Here is a 16,524-nt window from a genome sequence, read left to right on the forward strand (position 1 = left end):
TGGGCATTTCCTTTTTGTATTATTACTTTGGGCTCCCTATAAACCAGCCCATCGTAGATCACGCTAATGGCATTATAAACTTGAGAAACAGCAAGAAAATATATGGTGCGTTACATTTTTGTATTGGCCGCCATGGTTCTGAGAAGGTGAGTATAAATTTGGGGGGTGGTTGGGGCACAGGCTGACTTGTCTTTGGAATTGATGAGGGCTGAGGTGACTTGGGGGTGGAGGGGCAACCTGCAAATCACTTATTCCTTAGCTGCCCCCAGGTCCTGTGGTCCCCCCAGAGCTCCAAGTTCCCCCAATCTTGCTATAGCAATAAGAGAATTAGAGCCCTCATCTTGTAAGCACACGGGGGCTGTAAATTCATGGGCCTTCTACCCTTTCCCCAGGCAGCACTAGCCCTGAAGGCAGCCCTTCCTCTCCCAACTAGGCAGCATTCTTTATGTCCTTGTTCAATTATTTAAATATGTAACGAAAGCTCTGTAGAGAGCAGTCACTGACGTCCCAGACAGGGTGGGTAGAAAGGCATCTTTCTCGCCTCCATACGTCACCTTTGCGTTCTTGCTCTCTGCGATTAGAAGTGCCATGTTTATTCTGTGTGCATTTAAGTGGAGACCACAGTGTATGCCGGACAGCAGACCTGGAGGCACTGAGTGGCGAGCCACTGCCACTCCACACCGAGTCTGTCTTCACAACTCAGAATGTAGCCACAGGCAAAACAGCCTCCCAGGGAGCCCAGTGCCTATGACATGCATTTGTCTTCAGTCTTGTTGAATACAGGTGTTTCCATCCTCTAAGAGCTGGCCCTTTTGAATGAGAGTTCAGAGAAATAGCCTCCTTGGAAGGAGAGCAGGGCAGGACTTCTTTTGAGGAGCTTTGCACAGAGGCTAGAGACTCACCTATGGAGAAAAGTGACTAAGATGATTGGGCAAAAAATATTGTGCTCATCTTCATTGTGGGAACCGAGTCAGATCACTAGTGCCCTTAGTATTAAAACTGTAATATTCATCATATGTGTACATTGGTAACATTTGTGATCTTGTATACTGATTGTATCTTATATGTCTTGTAATTGAGAAGTCAAGCATGTCTTGAATATTACAATTTTAATACAGTTTTTTTCCTTTCTTAAAATGTATATACATTTTTGACAACCTCTGTATATGGGTGCTGCTATGAAACAATACAGCACAAAGGAAAATACATGCCAAGTGACAGAGACAATGGGATGTGCGGGGGAGGTGTTCCTGGGATCAGGAACTAATCCTTGCACTGGGTTAACTGTGATAAAGAGAATCATAATCCCACTCTTCCTACCAGAACCGGTACCCAGATGGATGATATCAGGTCACACCTTACCAAGCATTAAAATATTAAAGTACATCCCTACTCCAGGAGGCCACCAAGCCTATCTTCCTCACAAGACCCCCTTCTTCCCTAATCCCTCCAGCATGCATATAGCTGGTTGGTATCTTTGTGCCCCCTGAGCAAGCATTATTATCCCCATTTTAGAGATGGGAAAATTGAGCTTTGAAAGGATTATATCATGATATATCCTGGGTTACCTGTTGGGTTTATGATGGAACTGGGACTACAAGGAAAACAAACTGTTCTCTGTACTTAACACTGATGACACATGTGTGGGCTTTGTCCCCATAGAGCAATATCCAGTCTTTTGCAGATACCAGAAAGCTTAGCTTAAAGTGCAATTCAATTCTGATGCCATCTCCCTGGAGTTAGCGTCAGATCTCTCAAGTTACAGGGCTTAGTCCCTCAAGCCTGGCACTTCCGGTGCCAATCTTAAGTCTGAGGTTGTCACTTGCACTTCTGACCAACAAGCCATAAACTTACATTTACTGGTTTATTATAAAGAACATTACAGAGGATGCAGCTGGCCAGTGAGAGGGAGCAGTTCACAAGTGTGGGGAAAGGGCAGGCACATCTCCCGAGACTGCCTCCCCAGGCACACTGCCCTCCCTGCACCTGGGAGCTTTTTGAGCCCCTTCATTCATGGTGGTTCCTCTGGCAAGGTGCCCTCCTCCTCCAAGAGTCACCACACCAACATAAATCCTGGTAGTTGGAGTGGGCTTATTATGAATAACAAAAGATACTCTTCTTACCCCAATTACTCAGAAAATTCCATGGGTTTTAGAGGCATCTGCCAGGAGGCAGAGACAAAGACTCTGTATATTTCTTAAGATACACTATCCTAGGGACCATAAAAGCCATCTAGTGTAAACCAACGACATCATTTCATGGGTGAAGAGACCCAGAGAGTTCAAGGGCCCTGCCCAAGTCCGTGTGCTTGGCTGGCAGCTCTGTCTCGGAGCATCCGCCTTGTGGGTGGACACACAGTTCTGGATGTCTGAAATAAAGTACAACCTTAAGTCCCCCAGCTGACTGAATGGGCCCCGCCTTGGCCAAGGAGTTCCCAGATATGCCCTAAAGCTGAGTTGCTGGCCATGAAAAGGTAGTCAGATGTGCCCCCTTCCCTCCTTGGGGATGTCCTTGGTAACTCATTAACAGGCCGGCTCGGCGCCTGTGGTGCAAGCGGCTAAGGTGCCAGCCACATACACCTAAGGTGGCGGGTTCGAATCCCCAGCCCGGGCCCGCCAAACAACAATGATGGCTGCAGCCAAAAAATGGCCGGCACTGTGGCGGGCGCCTGTGGTCCCAGCTACTTGGGAGGCTGAGGCAAGAGACTCGCTTGAGCCCAGAAGTTGGAGGTTGCTGTGAGTGTGATGCCATGGCACTCTACCCAGGGGGACAGCTTGAGGCTCCGTCTCAAAACAAACAAACAAACAAAAAAACTCATTAACAGGCCTAGTGCTATACAGGACAGGGCTGGAACCACACCTGCACATCCTCCATTTACTTCATAGATCATCTGAGTCTGAGTATATTATATGCCTGGTGCCTTGTCTTTGATTAGCAGACTTTCTTATCTTAAAATATTCCAAGCCTTTAAATAAAGTTTCATTTCTTTAATCAATTATAAATCAAAGGATCTTTACACCCCCCTATAACCTGTAAGCCCCTGCTTTGAGACGTCCCATCTTTTCAGGCCCAGCCAAGGTATGCATTATTCCTTCCATGTATTGATTTATGACTTTACCTATGATTCTTGTCTCCCAATAATGTATAAAACTAAGCTGTAACCAAACCATAGCAAGTTCATTTTCTCCAGGCTTCTTGAGCATGGCTCCAGGTCATGGTGCTCATACTTGGTTCAGAACAAACCTCTTTAAATTATTTCACAGAGTTTGGGTTCTTTTCCACTGACAGATGCCACCTCCCAGAAGAGGAGGCCGCCATTATAGGAGCACTGGCAGGACCTGGGACTCCCTTTCCTTCCTGTGGCCTCTTGTGTCTGGGGCACCTGGAGCTATTGAAGTTAGTCAGGCTCCACACAAGGCTCCACTAGGCTGGACAAGGGGAAAGTGGGAGCCACTGGGTGTTTATGGAAAGATGCATGAAAGGACTGAGGAAGAGGGGTCCCTTGGACATGAGGTGGGACGTGATGAGAGACGTGAGGCAGTCTGGGCCAGAGGAAAGATAAAGGAAAAAACACCTACTGTGTACTTGCTCACTCTCTGCTGACACCTTATATGCGTGTGTGCGTGGAATGCCCCAAAGTGGGCCTTTGGGGAGGAATTTTGAATCCTTTTTCGTGGTTAAGCCAAGCAATGGTAAGAGCACATTTCAAGAGTCTGAAGTGAGCAGAGGAAGCCAGACATGCCCCCAGTTATACAAGGTCTGGATGCCCTGAGCCCCTGGACCGTGGAACAGGCCTCAGCCTCCGGGCAGGAAGGAGCATGGAAGTTTCTCTGAAGTGTCCCCGCAATGTCAGATCTGTAGGAGATTTTGCATTTGGAATCTCAGGGAGAGGGAGGTCAGAATCTAGGAGGCTGGGGCAGGGAAGGGACAGGGTGATGGAATGGTCCCTCCATGCTTTGGTGCCTGGGGAAAAATTACCATTTTACATTTCAATTAGGAGGAACTTTGGGGTCCGTCAGTAGCCACTAGAGGAAAATAGGCCCAGCCCAGCTCTGGACCTCTCCAATTATTATTAATGAACTTACTTTCAGTGCTGCCAACCTTTTTATATGCAAACTAGGCCTTTATAGGGCCATGGTAATCAGGACTCATTAGAGAACTCATCACAAGCCTTGGTGAGAATTGTGCAGGGGACAAGAGAGAGGCTTTTGCTTCTGTCCATCTCCTGGACAAGAGCAGTCTAGCCCCCAGGCCAGCTCCAGAGGGTTCCTCAGTTCCCAAAGCCCACTGGACTCAGGAGATCCCTGCTGACTCACCAGCCTGTCCAAAGGCGTCCTGCCCATGCGGGAGCTTGCCCTTCTCACTCAGGGTAGGAAGCATGGCGACTCAGGCAGCTGGCACCTGCGTTGTTCAACTCAACTGCTAATACCGAGCCCTTGTTTCTCTTTTGCAAAGTAGAGGTTGGTCAGAGGACTCTCAGATTCCCAGCATTCTTAGCACCCACGTTGGTCAAGGAGATGACTGCTCTAAATCATAGAATCATGACTGATAAAGATGGACTAGGCCTTGGAGTTCACCCATAGGGAAATTGAGTTCCAGTGTGGAGGTGACGTGTTCACAATTCCATAGCTCATCAGAAGCTCACTTGGCTCTAGAACTGGCCCAAGTCTTCTCCCTCCAGGCTTTAGTCCTGTTATGGTGCAGGTTTCAAGGACACAGGGAGCTCTTTGACTCATGTTTGCTCTGGGGCCCAGGAGAGACAGCTGCCAGTTGTCTGGGACTCTGCAGCCCCTGCATTTCGGTGGTGAGCCTGTGATGAAACATCCTCAGAAAGGACATGTATGTCATGCTTTTGATGGTCACCCTGCCCAGAATCCATCTGTCTTGGCATTCCTGGACATTATCACCTGGGAGGCATCTGGGGGGTGGTGTGACCTGCCTGGCACAGAGGGCACGTGGGCCCTGCATGTGTCACAGGATGCCTCACTTATGCCCATGACCAACAGGCCCAGAGTGTGGTGCTCTCACCCAGAGCCTGCGAATCCAGCACACACAAGTGTTCACCTTTCAGCTGGGCAGAGCACCCACCCTCCTTCCTCTGGCCTTATTCTCTCCCCAGCCCTCCATGTACACAGCTGATAGCTCCTGAGAGAAAGGCCTGTGACTCACTGTCTCCATCCCTGAAGACCATGTGGGCCAAGGCTCCAGGGATAAGCGTGCCCCTTGCTGCATCCAGGAGCTCAGCACATGTCTGATCTAAGAGGCTTTTCTTCGGGTCAGAACATCTCTAGAGCTTAGCAGAAGCTTCTGGTTTTAAAGTGCCTATAGGACCAATTCCAGAGTATTCCGAGATACCAGACTCAGCCCATTTGTGGGAGGGCCCCCACCCCCACCCTGCTCCCATGTGGTGCAGACTCACATTCCAGAGGCAGAGTGAGGCCCAGGGTTTTATGCCCATCTGTCCCAATCCTTGGCAGTCTAGAACTTGCCAGGCAGAGAATCATCAGTCCACAGTGGGACAGTATACCCACTGGCAGGGACATCTCTGTTAGGGTAGACCAGAAGTGTCAGGCTCTGGAGAGATGGGGCAGGCATAAAAATGGAATCTGAAGAGGGTGAGGATGGCTCTGTGAGGAAGGGCCTCAGATGAGACATCAGGACCAGGGGTTTCTTAGTCCCATCCTTGCCCCACCAGGGCTGGGGTAGGCATGAGAACCTAGGGACACCCAGATCATGTCTACAGGGGCCCTTCTTGGCCTTTCAGCTTCTGGGCTGCCCAACCTGAGCCTGCCCTCTGTCCCTAGGACTGCCCCCAGCTGCTGCGAGTGGACAAGATCCTGGTGCCCGTGGAGGTGATCAAGCCCATCACTCTGAAGGCCAAGAACCTGCCCCAGCCACAGTCCGGGCAGCGCGGTTACGAGTGTGTGCTGAGCGTCCAGGGCAGTGAGCAGAGGGTGCCCGCCCTGCGCTTCAACAGCTCCAGCGTGCAGTGCCAGAACACCTCTGTGAGTCCCACCCTGTCACTGTCCTTTCCTTGGAGACAAACTGTCCCTCCTCCCCGCTTCTCTCCACCCCACTGGTACCACCAAGGTCTTTCACATCTGCCCTAGTCTGAGCCACCATGCATCTGGCCCTACATGTGGCCAGGTTGAACGAGGGTCCTTTACCCAAGACAGGGTGAAAGAGACCATGGGACCAGCCAGGGGCTGTTGAGCCCTGTTTGCGGGCAGATTTGGTGCTCCAGGAACATTTGTGTGCATCCTCTTTCTTGAGGGAAGCTCTAAAAACCCAGGGTCCTGTCCTCCCACCAGGGAGGACCTGAGTACGTCATTTGAGCCACAGAAGTCCGCAACCGCCTTCATACCTACATGAAGGCTGTTTCCCTGCAAAGAAGGCTTCTGAGACAGACTAAACATCAGCCAAAGGGAATTGGCCGGGAGGGAGAGAGCCGGCCAGGAGCGTGCTGCCAGGATCAGCACAACCCTGCCCAGTGTTCAAAAATCCATGTCAGCCACAGCTGACATCCCCCCAGGACGCAGACTCCAGCTGCCTGATTTGTAGGTTCCTCATGTGAGCCCTACCTGCCATCCTGTCCTGCTACCTCCTTGCTCTCCTGCCCTGTTGCCCTTCCAGACACTGCTCTGGTCTCATTCTCTTTTTGGTCAACTTTCTCTGTGCCCAGAGGCTCAGAGACAAATGGATTCATAATATTTTCAAGCTATAAGAAAACTTACAGTTCATCTTCATTATACAAAAGAGAAAACAGAGGCCCAGAAGCAGGGGCAGAGGTGTCTGGGACTGACACTTTCACAATTTGGGGACCCTCTTTAAGATTAACATATAGGTACAAACTTAGACACTTGGGCAGGCCTTAGAAGGGACAGTGTGAGCAAGTGTGGGCCCTGGAGCTAGAGCTCTGTTTGCTTTGGAGAAACGAGCCCCCATATCTGTCAGAAGGTAGATGCCTTGCCCAAGGCTGTCCAGCTAGTGAGTGGCAGGACTGGCCTGGAGTTAGTGTCCCTTCCCATGTCACACTGCTCCCTATTCATTGTTCTCCTTGCTGCTGGGAACTTACATGCAGTGTCTATGTTTGGGGATGTGATATGGAGCCAGGAGAGTCCCAGACAAAGGACCCCTGACAACAGCCTGCTCTTCCTGCAGGAAGAGGGATAAACTGAGCTCAGAGAGGCCCTCACACTTGCCCAAGGGCAGTCAGCATTACAGGCACTGAACTGGTCACTGATCCCACAACCCCAGATGTGTCCCTACAGCTTCCCAAGTGCACATCCCCCTTGTCCCTTGGCAGCGGGTTTTTTCTTTTTCTTCAGACTTACACAGCACTCCAGATTAACCTGCAAGCAAAGGGGATATTAAACACCTCCTATTTCCTCATAAATCCTGAGGCCAAGCAGACCAGCCCCATGGGGTTTGGCTCAAGTAAATCTCTCTAAAATAAACTCCCTGTGGGAAGAGACCCACATTTGGGCCGCACATTTGACTCAGCAGAAGGCCAGTAGGGATTTCAGCCTCCCCTCCTTGGAGAAGCTACCCTAGGGATCTGGAAGGCAACAGGAGGGAGGATGGAACCTGTGGCCTGAGATGGCCAGGCCCTTGGATGGCCATGCCCTCAGTTCCTCAAGAAAGGGATGCAAAGGTTAGGAGACTTAGGCTGATTCCATTAAATAGACTAGGAACACAGGGTAATAGCATCAGTTGGTCCTATAAATCCCATAGTCAGAACTCCCTCCATGCCCTGGAGACTAACTTTAGCTTCCAAGAGTCTCCTTGGGACCCTGTGCCATTTTAGTTGCTGCCAGAATTGGAAGCAGATTGTGTTGGAATGTCTTCAGCATTTCCTAGATCAAGAGCTGCCCAAATGAGTGCTTGGCCATCACAGGGTACTCCCCAAATATGAGAACGAAATCAGAGCCTCCTGGGAACAAGGGCACAGACAGGATCTCAGAGGCCCCAGGCCCGTGAAAGGCATGTACTCCTCTGTGGTACCCCCACAGGGTACCTAGTGCTGGCACTGGGTCGGCACCATGGGAAGCAGAAGGGCACCACTGGGCCCCAGTGCAGCATGTGTTTGTCTGATGTTGCATTCTTGGGATTTAGCAGGTCACACAGCTACTCACGTGAGAATTTCACATCTGGAAGCCTAATGCCCCAGGCGCTACAGACAATTCTGCTTCTGGCCCCTGATGACACTGAGGCTGGAGGCCTGAAGTCTGAAGCCCCACCAACCAGGGACAGGCTGACTCCAGAGGAGTCCCCTCTACCTAACAGGACCCACTGGAATCACACGGTTGGGGAAGGCTCGGCTCTGAGTTTTCCCAGATGCCTCCTTTTTCATTAGGGGCTGTGAGGTTTAAATGCTGCTCTGAGCCAGGATGTGGCTTGCCACCAAGTAACTTTTTAAAAAAAAAATTTCTGGGCCATTATCAGGGCAAGCCTCCCCCACTGTAGTCATAGAAAGCAAGGTGCCATTAGACAGGAACAGAGAAAATATCTACTTGATGCTGTTATAGATAGGGTCTCCAAGGCCCAGAGAGGGCAAGTGACCGTGCCAAGGTCACACAACAAGTAAAGTACAAATCTGAAACAAAACCAAGTTTCACAATACACCCCTTATCACAGAATGGGCAATCAACAGCAGCAGAGAACTCCTTACCCCGGCATTGGCATCATCGCCAGAAACAGTGTCTGCTTGGTCCCCAGAGAGGGTTTTATGGAAGAAGAAATCGATTCATGGTCTGAAATCCATGAGCAATCGAGAAGGGGGTTATCTAACAGACAAACCCCGGGATCTGTGACTGCAGAAAGATGACAAAGAAGGTAGCAGAGCAGAGAAAGAGGAGACACAGGAAAACTCAGTATGGGCACTATGCTAGACGGGTGGGTGGTGGACGGGCTCCCAGCCCCGCTCTGTGGGGTAGGTCCTGGCAGCAGCCTCCACTGGCTGATGGGAGGAGGGCAGGGCAGGCCCACAGGCAGCAGCTGGGGGGAGCAACTGTGGGCATTTGTGGCCTACTTTAGACCAAGGCTCCAGGAAAATGTCAAGTGCTGCTAATAATAGTGCCCCACCACCACCTCTCCGGCATAGGCAGTCACAAGAGCGAGTGGGCTGCAAAGGGCATCTGGCTGGTTAGAGTGCTGGCCTTGAACTTCCATAGGCCACTCTGGCCTCTCCTTTTCTTTGGCTACTTTTTACCACATGCAAAACTGCAGTGGGGAGAGCAATGGGAAGAGAACCGCCCCCTCCCTCCTTTCCTGGACCACGGCCTGAGACGGGGGGGTCTGTTGAGCCGTTTAGAGTCACAGAGGTGGCACAGCATACCTGCTGGCTTCCTGTGTCATGTTGTGTTGTTCCCATTAATTTGCCCAAATTGTTATATTTTCCAGCAAAATATCTGCGAGCTCAGGGCAAGGGCGTGATTAGAAGCAAGAATGTCTCAGTTATATAGAGATGTCCTCTCACTTTAGAAGCAGCACCCAGCGCTCACACTTTCCCAAGGCCATGGGGGAAGTCTATTAGCCTAGCCGTGGTGGGCAGACCCTGACTGTGATACTCAACCTCCTGGCCTCTAGGAGCCTGTAACATGTGCTCCCTTAGCACTGAGCTTTGCACAGATTAACTGCCTACTGATTACAGACAGCTGAGAAATGCTAAATGGAGTGGAGGCTGGAGGTCTAGAGCCAGTGGTCCAGGCTCCCCAGCTGTCTGAGGAGGCTGAGGAGACCTCCCCTCCCTCCCCCCAAATGACAGAGTCTTCTCTAAGGACCTGAGGGAGGCAGGGCACCTGGGATCAATTATTTCTATAGTATTTCATAGTTGTGATCCCAGGATTGGGAGAAAAAGAAAGCAGTGTTCAGCACATTTGATCAGGTCTTTTTATTTTCAATTTCCTTCAGGAGGAGAATTCGTGCGTGCACACACATGCACAGCAGAGCGCTAAGTGTTCTCACATGCACATGACCCCACATGCATCCAGGGTCTGGCACATGAACAGTGAGCACATGGCTGCTGTTGTTATTGCACACAGACACATGGGGAACGCAGATGGACCTGTGCACATGTGGATTAAAATGCACAATATATCTGAGTGCTTACACAGGCGCTGTGCTCAGAGTGTTCTATACATAAACTTGAATCCTTACAACATCCTGTGAGCTCTGCACTGTTTTTAATTCCCACTTTACCAATGGGGAAACTGAGCCTTGTATCATTTGCTCACAGTCACACAGCTGATCACTAGCAGAACCATTCTGTAGTACAGTGTGTGTGCATTTATGGGCACAGAGATGACAAGAAAATGTGTGCTAACCTCTTCTCAGGTCACATGCAAATAAGCACATTTGTACACATGAACACGTACACATGCATGTACACACACAGAAGTTTTTGCCTTTGTTTCTGGGGATTTAAGTCCTTCCTGAGAGAAAGCTTAAAGATCTGTTGATGTTCAGCCAACACACCCCTACTCACTGCCTCCTGGGGCCTGGCCAGACCCAGGCCTGAGAGCAGAAGCCGGGCTCTAATCCTGGCCTGGCTACCAGCAGCAGCCCTCTGAGAGGCTGAAGCTCTGCTCACCCCAGCACAGCCTCTGGGAGATCAGATGGTACCAGACCGGGGCCAGAACAGCCAGCCCTTCCCACTCTAGCTGGCAGCCCTGCCCACCTTCCCCCATGGGGACCTCTGAGGGAGGAGGGGAAATGTCTGGAAGAGGGAACAGGAAGGGAGGCTTGGAAGTGTATGCTCTCTCTCCCCTCCATACACACACACACATAAGGGAGGGGTCCCCTTTCCCTACACACCTCTCCCTCCCCTGGGGCAGTCACCCACCCACCTGCTTCTTCAGCTCTACCCAGCACCAGGATCACAGGGATGGTCTTTCAAAAAGCTCCCATCTTCAGAGGGTCTCATGCAGCAGGTTGAGGTGGGCCCTGCAACCTGTACTTTCATAGGCCCCTTAGATGATTCCGATGAAGGGGTCCCCACACCACTCTGAGAGCACCAGTGAAAAGGTTTTCTGAGAAAACTCAGGACAACTCAGGATGACCCAGCCTGCCCTGTACAGAGACTTCAGCTCTGGGGAGTTGATTCCTGACTTAACACAGTGACTAAAGTTTCCACCACTGCTCCTGAGGGGCTAGGAAGCCCTGGCCTAGGTGGCTTCCCCTACAAGAGAGAGCCTCCATTGTGAACAAATCACCTCCATTGTGGGACTGGAGCGCTGCTTGGTCTGGGCCTGCATCACCCAGGAGTGAGTTAAAAATTCTGGACTCAGAACAGAGCGTGAGGAAGGCCGGAGCAGCCTGCTTCTGCTGCTGTCCAGGGCATGGCACAGCATGGTCACCAGGGAGGGCATTCTGCTGAATTCAGGGCAATGTCTTGGTCTGAGGATTGTAACATCTCCTTTAGCAGCTTCTAGGAATTGGCTGAAGACCTAGCCCTGCCCAGTGGCAGAGGCCTGGACAGTAGCCCCCTGGGATCCTCCCAGGCATATATTCCCACTACCTTCCTATGCGTGACAGTGCTTTGGTGTCCCCCACTGACCCAAACTTAGCCCCTTCAAATTTTAACTCCGAGTTAAAAGAGTCCTTGGGCCCTTCAAACACAGCTCCAACCTAGCCTCCTGGACTAACCCCTTTCACCAGATCACCAGCCCTTTCTCTGCAGAAAATCTGTCTCAATGCCATCCTTCCCTCCCAGCCCCAGTGGTGGTGGGGGGTGGGCTGCAGAGTCTGGTGTGATAATGAGAAATCACTAGGAAGAGGTTGAAAATGCTACGAAGGGCAGTCTCTGGGTTCCCTCCACTCACCCTCTTTCCTTGGAGCTAGGGAAGTGTCTTACATCCCGAAGGCAGATGGGGCAGGCGTGCTGGGGACTGCTCCTCCACCCACACCCTCAGACAGCACCTCCCTTTCTCCTCACCCTCACCCCAGCCTTAGTCAGGCCAGGTCAGGCAAGGGAGCAGGGTGCCAGGGGACAATATACAAGCCTACAGGCAGCACCCAGAGGCAGCAGCCAGACAGGCATCTGGGCCTATAACCCAGCTGTGACTCCCTCCAGCCTTCCCACCACCCCACCTTTATTTCTTAGTCTCTGTAGTGCTGCCTGTGTCTTGGTCACCCATCTCTAGGTCTTTAGTAGGGCATTCACCTACCCTGGACATTTCTTAGAAATTTGCTTTCCAATCTAATTGCACACACCACAGGACCTAGTGGCCAGGGCTGCCCTGGGCAATCAGGGAGGAGGTGGGCTACTCTCTCCATTAAGTGTCCCAGGAAAGCCCAGCTGAATGGAGCAGGCCTCCTCGCTGAGGCCCACAGGAGGTGATTGATCACCCCAGCTGCTGAGCCGCACCCACATGGGCTCAGAGCCCAGGTCCCACCCAGGCCCTTTGCTCTGAGCTGCTCGTGCATACAGGTCTGTGTGCACACTTGTTTATACAGCCGTGTGTGCATGCAGGCTTGTGTGTGCACTCGTGTGCAAACACTCAGACATAGGCACACCTGCATTGTCTTCACCAGTCCTTAGCCCTGTGAGCTCTTGAGGGCCCAGGCCTCCCTGGAAATCTCTGTGACCCTGCTTTCTCCTTCCCTCCTGCCCTGGCTGGCTGCAGTATTCCTATGAAGGCATGGAGATCAACAACCTGCCCGTGGAGCTGACAGTTGTGTGGAACGGGCACTTCAGCATCGACAACCCAGCTCAGAACAAAGGTGGGGGAGGGCTGGCCCTGGTGAGGGAGGTCAGGGAGGGAGGAAGCAGCCCTGCCCTGGCAGGTGCATTTTGCCCCTACTTCCCAGTAGGTGTCCCTCTGAGTCCCCTTCATAGCCTCTCCACTGTCCACACTTCCCAGTTACCTATTGGATAGGGGTACTGCAGGGCTGGTATGTGGCATGAGTAGTACTTGGGGGAAGGGCTGTTGAGTGCTGAGAGTGGACAGAGGTTTGTGACTGCCCCACGTAGTTCCTCTGCTCACTGACATTTCCTTCTTGTCTGCATCAGAAGGGCCAAGGGGGCACAGCTGTCCTGGTTCCCACCACCCAGGTTGGGACTGCGCTCCTTGTCCCTCTCCTGCCCCTCCCAGCCCTACCCCACTCCACAGTACCCCTTGCCCTCTGCCCCCTGCAGTTCACTTGTACAAGTGTGGAGCCATGCGTGAGAGCTGTGGGCTGTGTCTCAAGGCCGACCCAGACTTTGCATGCGGCTGGTGCCAGGGCCCAGGCCAGTGTACCCTGCGCCAGCACTGCCCTGCCCAGGAGAGCCGCTGGCTGGAGCTGTCAGGTGCCAACAGCAAGTGCACAAACCCCCGCATCACGGAGGTAAGTGGGGCTGGGCCTCCAGCCCAGATGGGCATACCCGGGGCCGCTGCACCACACCCTGCTGGGGGCCAGGGCCCAGAAACTGCCCAGCCAGGCAGTCAGTCACCACAGCAGTCATGGGCTGCACTCAGTTGTTCCTCCTGGCAGGATGTAGTCCTCGCCTGCTCTTCTTCCTTTTGTCTCTGGCAGTCACAGAGGTAACCTCTACAAGGGTTGGCCAGTGGGAAGGGGCTGCATGGGGTCCAGGGGGCAGAGCCCAGCCCTGGGGCAAGGGAGAAGGTCGCCGTGGAGAGGACTTAGCACTCTCCCAGAGAAATCTCTAAGCCTTTGCAGTGTCAGCACCATCTTTATATCTTGATTTGTTGCTGCAAAGGAACCCACAGTTCAGGATGGAGCACAGTCCAGGAGGACCACGAGGGCACAGGCTGTAGAGCAGAGGCCCACTGAGGGGCACAGGGACAAGGCAAACATACAGATACTTGGGTCATAGAGAACAGGGTTTGAATCCAGGACCCATCAGCTAACTGCTGGGTGCTCAGGGCTAAGTCATCACTGTCTCCTCATCTCAGCTTCCTCATCTGTGAGGGGGTCTGAGCACTCATCTCACAGGGGAGGTACGAGAATTATAGGTACATACATGTATACATACAAAGTGCCCTCATGCTGTGTCCAGCCCTGGGGCCCCTCCTCAATCATCATCATTGAAATCGCTGCCAGGGATGACCGAGCCAAGGGAATCAATGTCCCTGGGGTTGACTTAAGTAGCCCATCCCTTCACCTCCCCAATCCCCAGTCCCAGCAGAAAGACCACCAGCTACTGCCTCCTCTGTGGCCAGGGTCCCTTACTTCCCCGTTAAAATAAGGAGGAGAGGTGCATGTCTCTGTCCATGTGTTCCTCCACGGCAGGATCAGGTCTACCTCTGTGCTTCAAGCACAGGGCTCAGCACGTAGTAGGTATTCCAGCACTCTTTGGGTGCTGGTGATGCTGATGAGGCGGCCAGGGTGGGACAGACAGAGAAGAAGAGGAAGAAGGAAGCTCAGGCTCTGCCTCAGTGAGCAGCGAGGACACACTGGTCACCGGCTTTGTGTGCAGTTTCACAAACATCACCTGATGACCCACCAAGACAGTCGCAATCCCAGGCCTTCTGTGTGTGCGGCACCCTACAGCGGGCACAGACCCTCATACCTGCCGCCTTATCTGTCCTCACAGCCACCCTGTTTGTTCTGTTAGGTTCCTGGGGCTGCCCTCACAAATCACCACAAACTGGGCTGCTTGAGCAACAGAAATGTAATGTCTGGCAGTTCTGCAGATAGACGTTCACGGTCAAGGAGACAGCAGGTTGGGTTCCTGAGAGGGCTGGAGAGAGAATCTATTCCAGGTCTTCTCCATGGGGGCTTCTGCCCTCCTCCATCTCTGTGCCTGAAGTTCCCCTTTTCATGGGGTCACATTGTACTAAAGCCCACCCGAAGGACCTCACTTAGACTTGATTGCCTCTATAAAGACTGTCTTCAAATAGGTCACACACTGATGTAACTACTAAGTGTTAGGACTTCAGCATGTGAATTTGGGGGAAGCACCATTCAAACCCGTAATTCTTACCCAGGCCAAGGGTATTATCACCCCTCCCCAGACAGAGACCAATGCTCAGAGAGGCATGTTAACTGTAACCGAAATGCAATAAAATGGTGCTGCGGCCCAGGTCTCTGGATTCCTAGATGGATGTTCTCCTGTACGCAGCTGTAAGACCTGGCCCCACGCTTACCAGTTGTGCCCATGCACCAGGGATGTGTAGAAGCAGGAAGGGGCTTGTCTTTTGTGGGTGAAAAGCCTCACCCAACAAAGTGCCTCTTGGGGTGGCCCTCACAATATGCTCACATGTCAGCCCTTATTCTCAGTCCTGCATTCCTGGTCATCTGGATGCTGAGAGTTGGTCTCAGCCCCTATGTCAGTCTCCTGCACATGATTCTCCAGCTGGGGGAGAATATTTGCACATTTAACCTGCAGAATGACCAGAAAACAGGTGGATAGCTTCTCTCCCCACTGCTCCAGCCCCACAGTCCGCCATCACTCTCTTCCCACCCCCATCTTTCACCCCTGCACCTCCTCTGTGGAACCACAGTTCCCAGAGCCCTTAATGAGAAACCCTCCCTGGGGGTTGCCACACACAGCAGCTAATGGTGCGTCTGGTGCAATTGGTGGGACTTGCTTTTTTCTTGGCCTGGGCCCAATAAAATCACAGGGAGGAGATGGCAAATTAAACAACTCTGCCTGCGTCGGAGGCTGTTTACTGCCTGCTTGCTGGCATCAGCCCTGGAGGAACCTGGGGAACTGAGGACTGGGCCAGAGATAAAATACCTTTATAATGACAAAGTAGGGTTAGAGTGCCATGGGGACGCTGCTGTCAGGTGCCACAGGCACTTTGGGGACCAGCTGGGCAGGCATTTGGGAAGAACATACACTCCCCCTCCTTCCCCGCCTTATCCACATCTGTCCATCTCTGTCACATAGAAAGGGGCACGGATCTCCGGGAAAGTTGTTTCTCTATTACGACATGCCCACCTGCAAACAGGACAAGTGGAGGAGGCAGGAGGTAGCCTCACCTGGAAAATCTGTCACGGGGGACAGCCTCAGATACCTCCCCCACGAGTCCCCCTCACCCCAGGATGGTGTCCTCAGCTGTGACCATAGCTGTGTCCCCCAGGATGGGGAAAGGAGGATATGCTGGAAGGGTTTCTTGCACTGCAGCCCTGCTGACGTTGGCCAAGATCCAGGCTGCTGCTCAGAGGCACAGGAATGGGGGCCAGCCCTCCTCTAGTCTACAGAGTATGGCATGCCATGATGAGATGTGCTAACTGTACAGGCCCTCCTGGCATTTCAATCGTGGGCTCCTCATGCTGACGGTGACCTCTTGGGAGGGAAAGCCAGTCATTTTGGCCCTTGAATGAGGGTAAAGTCTAAATTAAACCCAAATCTCTGAGATACCAAGCCAAACCATGAAAGCAAAGGGGTTGTAAGAAATGCTCATACAATTCCAGAAAGATGTTTGGATAGTGTGGGCCCCTTTGCAGTGACAACTCAAGATATAAAGATGGCGCTGTCACTGCAGAGGCCACAGGGTGAGGTGAGACATGGTCCTGGCTCACGGAGACTCAGGATCAGAAGGGAGGGGGCTGCAAGAGGGAAAGATGAGGAAC

General features: G+C 52.3%; 1 protein-coding gene across 1 annotated transcript in view; it reads left to right on the forward strand.

Annotated features, from left to right (window-relative positions):
* PLXNA4 (plexin A4) overlaps positions 1–16,524 on the forward strand; it is a 357,753-nt gene that overhangs the window by 276,390 nt on the left and 64,839 nt on the right. Inside the window, exons 9-11 of the mRNA XM_012806241.2 lie at positions 5,805–6,005; positions 12,627–12,723; positions 13,139–13,329. Coding sequence (XP_012661695.1) covers positions 5,805–6,005; positions 12,627–12,723; positions 13,139–13,329 — 489 coding nt within the window. The remainder of the gene's footprint in view (positions 1–5,804; positions 6,006–12,626; positions 12,724–13,138; positions 13,330–16,524) is intronic.

Source organism: Otolemur garnettii, unplaced genomic scaffold (assembly GCF_000181295.1).
Source record: "Otolemur garnettii isolate 467f Iridium unplaced genomic scaffold, OtoGar3 scaffold00049, whole genome shotgun sequence".
Classification (NCBI taxonomy): Eukaryota; Metazoa; Chordata; class Mammalia; order Primates; family Galagidae; genus Otolemur; species Otolemur garnettii.